The sequence below is a fragment of the Petaurus breviceps genome, unplaced genomic scaffold (genome assembly GCF_028583685.1).
Source record: "Petaurus breviceps papuanus isolate PSGF00001 unplaced genomic scaffold, PetGlider_PUasm1.0 227, whole genome shotgun sequence".
NCBI lineage: Eukaryota > Metazoa > Chordata > Mammalia > Diprotodontia > Petauridae > Petaurus > Petaurus breviceps.
This window is the reverse complement of record NW_027185896.1, coordinates 6,612,754-6,614,509: the sequence shown is the minus strand read 5'-3', so window position 1 is coordinate 6,614,509 and position 1,756 is coordinate 6,612,754. Positions and strand designations below refer to the sequence as shown.

General features: G+C 43.2%; 1 protein-coding gene across 1 annotated transcript; it reads left to right on the top strand.

The window, feature by feature from the left end:
* Nucleotides 1–224: 224 nt before the first annotated feature.
* On the top strand, nucleotides 225–851 carry LOC138167025 (large ribosomal subunit protein uL6-like). The gene has a single exon (XM_069095577.1). It carries the CDS (start codon nucleotides 240–242, stop codon nucleotides 792–794), a length of 555 nt encoding a protein of 184 aa, XP_068951678.1. The 5' UTR covers nucleotides 225–239; the 3' UTR covers nucleotides 795–851.
* Nucleotides 852–1,756: the final 905 nt, after the last annotated feature.

The window sequence follows — 1,756 nt, the reverse complement described above, 5'->3', positions numbered from 1 at the left end:
GCTTGAGTGTGTGTGGGGGGGCACTTTTCATACCACCTCTCCAAAGTATGAGTTTCTCTTTCATCTCCTGAGTTTGTACTGTGTCCCCTTCCCCCATGTGTCTGGTATGGCCACATGTGACCGACCACACATGACCATGTTACTTTGATGGTGGATAGCCAACTTTTATTTTTTTATTTTTTTGACAAAAAGTATTTTTATTTCATCTCTGAATTATTTGACATCTGAATAAGCGGGGAATGTCGCCCATCCCAGAAAATGTTGACATCTCTCTTAAGGGTCGGACAGTTATTGTGAAAGGGCCCAGAGGAATCCTCCGAAGGGATTTCAACCATATCAATGTTGAGCTCAGTCTCCTTGGAAAGAAGAAAAAAAGGCTTCGGGTAGACAAGTGGTGGGGAAATCGAAAAGAACTTGCAACCGTGCACACAATCTGTAGTCATGTACAAAACATGATCAAAGGCGTTACCCTGGGTTTTCGTTACAAGATGAGTTCTGTGTATGCTCACTTCCCCATCAATGTTGTTATTCAAGAGAATGGCTCACTTGTTGAAATCAGAAATTTCTTGGGTGAAAAATATATCCGAAGAGTGCGCATGAGACCAGGTGTTGCTTGTGCTGTTTCTCAAGCCCAAAAAGATGAGTTAATTCTTGAAGGAAATGATATTGAACTTGTTTCAAACTCAGCTGCCCTGATCCAACAGGCCACCACAGTCAAAAACAAGGATATCAGAAAATTTTTGGATGGCATCTATGTTTCTGAGAAAGGCACAGTGCAACAAGCTGATGAATAAGTTGGAAAAGATGCCAAAGGCTGTGTCCTGAGGAGTCACATGTCATTGCTGTCAATGTTCATTAAAATAAGCCCTCCCCTGAAAATAAGCCCTCTGGTGTTTTTCTGTCCAAAAAATTTAATAAGACAGTGTCTTATTATCGGGGAAACACGGTAGTATCCCTGCCAGCAGAGTAGAAGCTTCTGGAAAGGAGGGACTGTATTTTTGTCTTTGAATGATAATAGGGGCAGGTAAGGTGGCACGGTGGATAGAGTGCCAGGCCTAGAGTCAGGAAGTCATCTTCTGAGTTCAAATCTGGCCTTAGACACTAGCTGTGTGACCTTGGGCAAGTCACTTCACCCTGCTGGCCTCAGTTTCCCCATCTGTAAAATGAGCTGGAGAAGGAAATGCAAAATATTCCATTATCTTTGCCAAGAAAACTCCAAACAGGGTCACAAAGAGTCGGCTCTGACTGAAATGACTGAACAATGGTAATAATCATAGCTAACATCTATATAGCTCTGACTATGTGCCAGGTACACAGTCCTTTGCAATTATTATCTCATTTGGTCCTCACAATAAGTGCTATTATTAACCCTTTTATATAAGTGGGGAAACTGAGGTAGACAGAGTTTAAGTGACTTGCCCAGGGTCACAGAACTAGTAAATATCTGAGGTGGGATCTGATCTCTGGTTCTTCTGACTGCAGGCCCAGGGCTCTTATTAGGGTCAACCTTCTGATCATGCACAAGGAGATTAACCACCTTGTAGATGGCCTCAGACAGCCTGGATTCCTGGACTGGGCTTGGGCGAAGGTTGGACTGCCTGAGTATATCTGCTCAGCCTTCCTTACTAAGTGGCTAGTCCAGTGCTAGGTGTTGTGAGATTCACAACACCTTTTCCTTGGGAATTTACAGTTTGGTTGAGGAAATGAGATTCTCATCCACTGGTAAACAACAGAGAGTATGCCATCAGGGCATATA

Excerpts from the sequence above, each read along its gene's own strand:
- LOC138167025 (XM_069095577.1), top strand. The coding sequence starts at position 240 with ATGTCGCCCATCCCAGAAAATGTTGACATCTCTCTTAAGGGTCGGACA.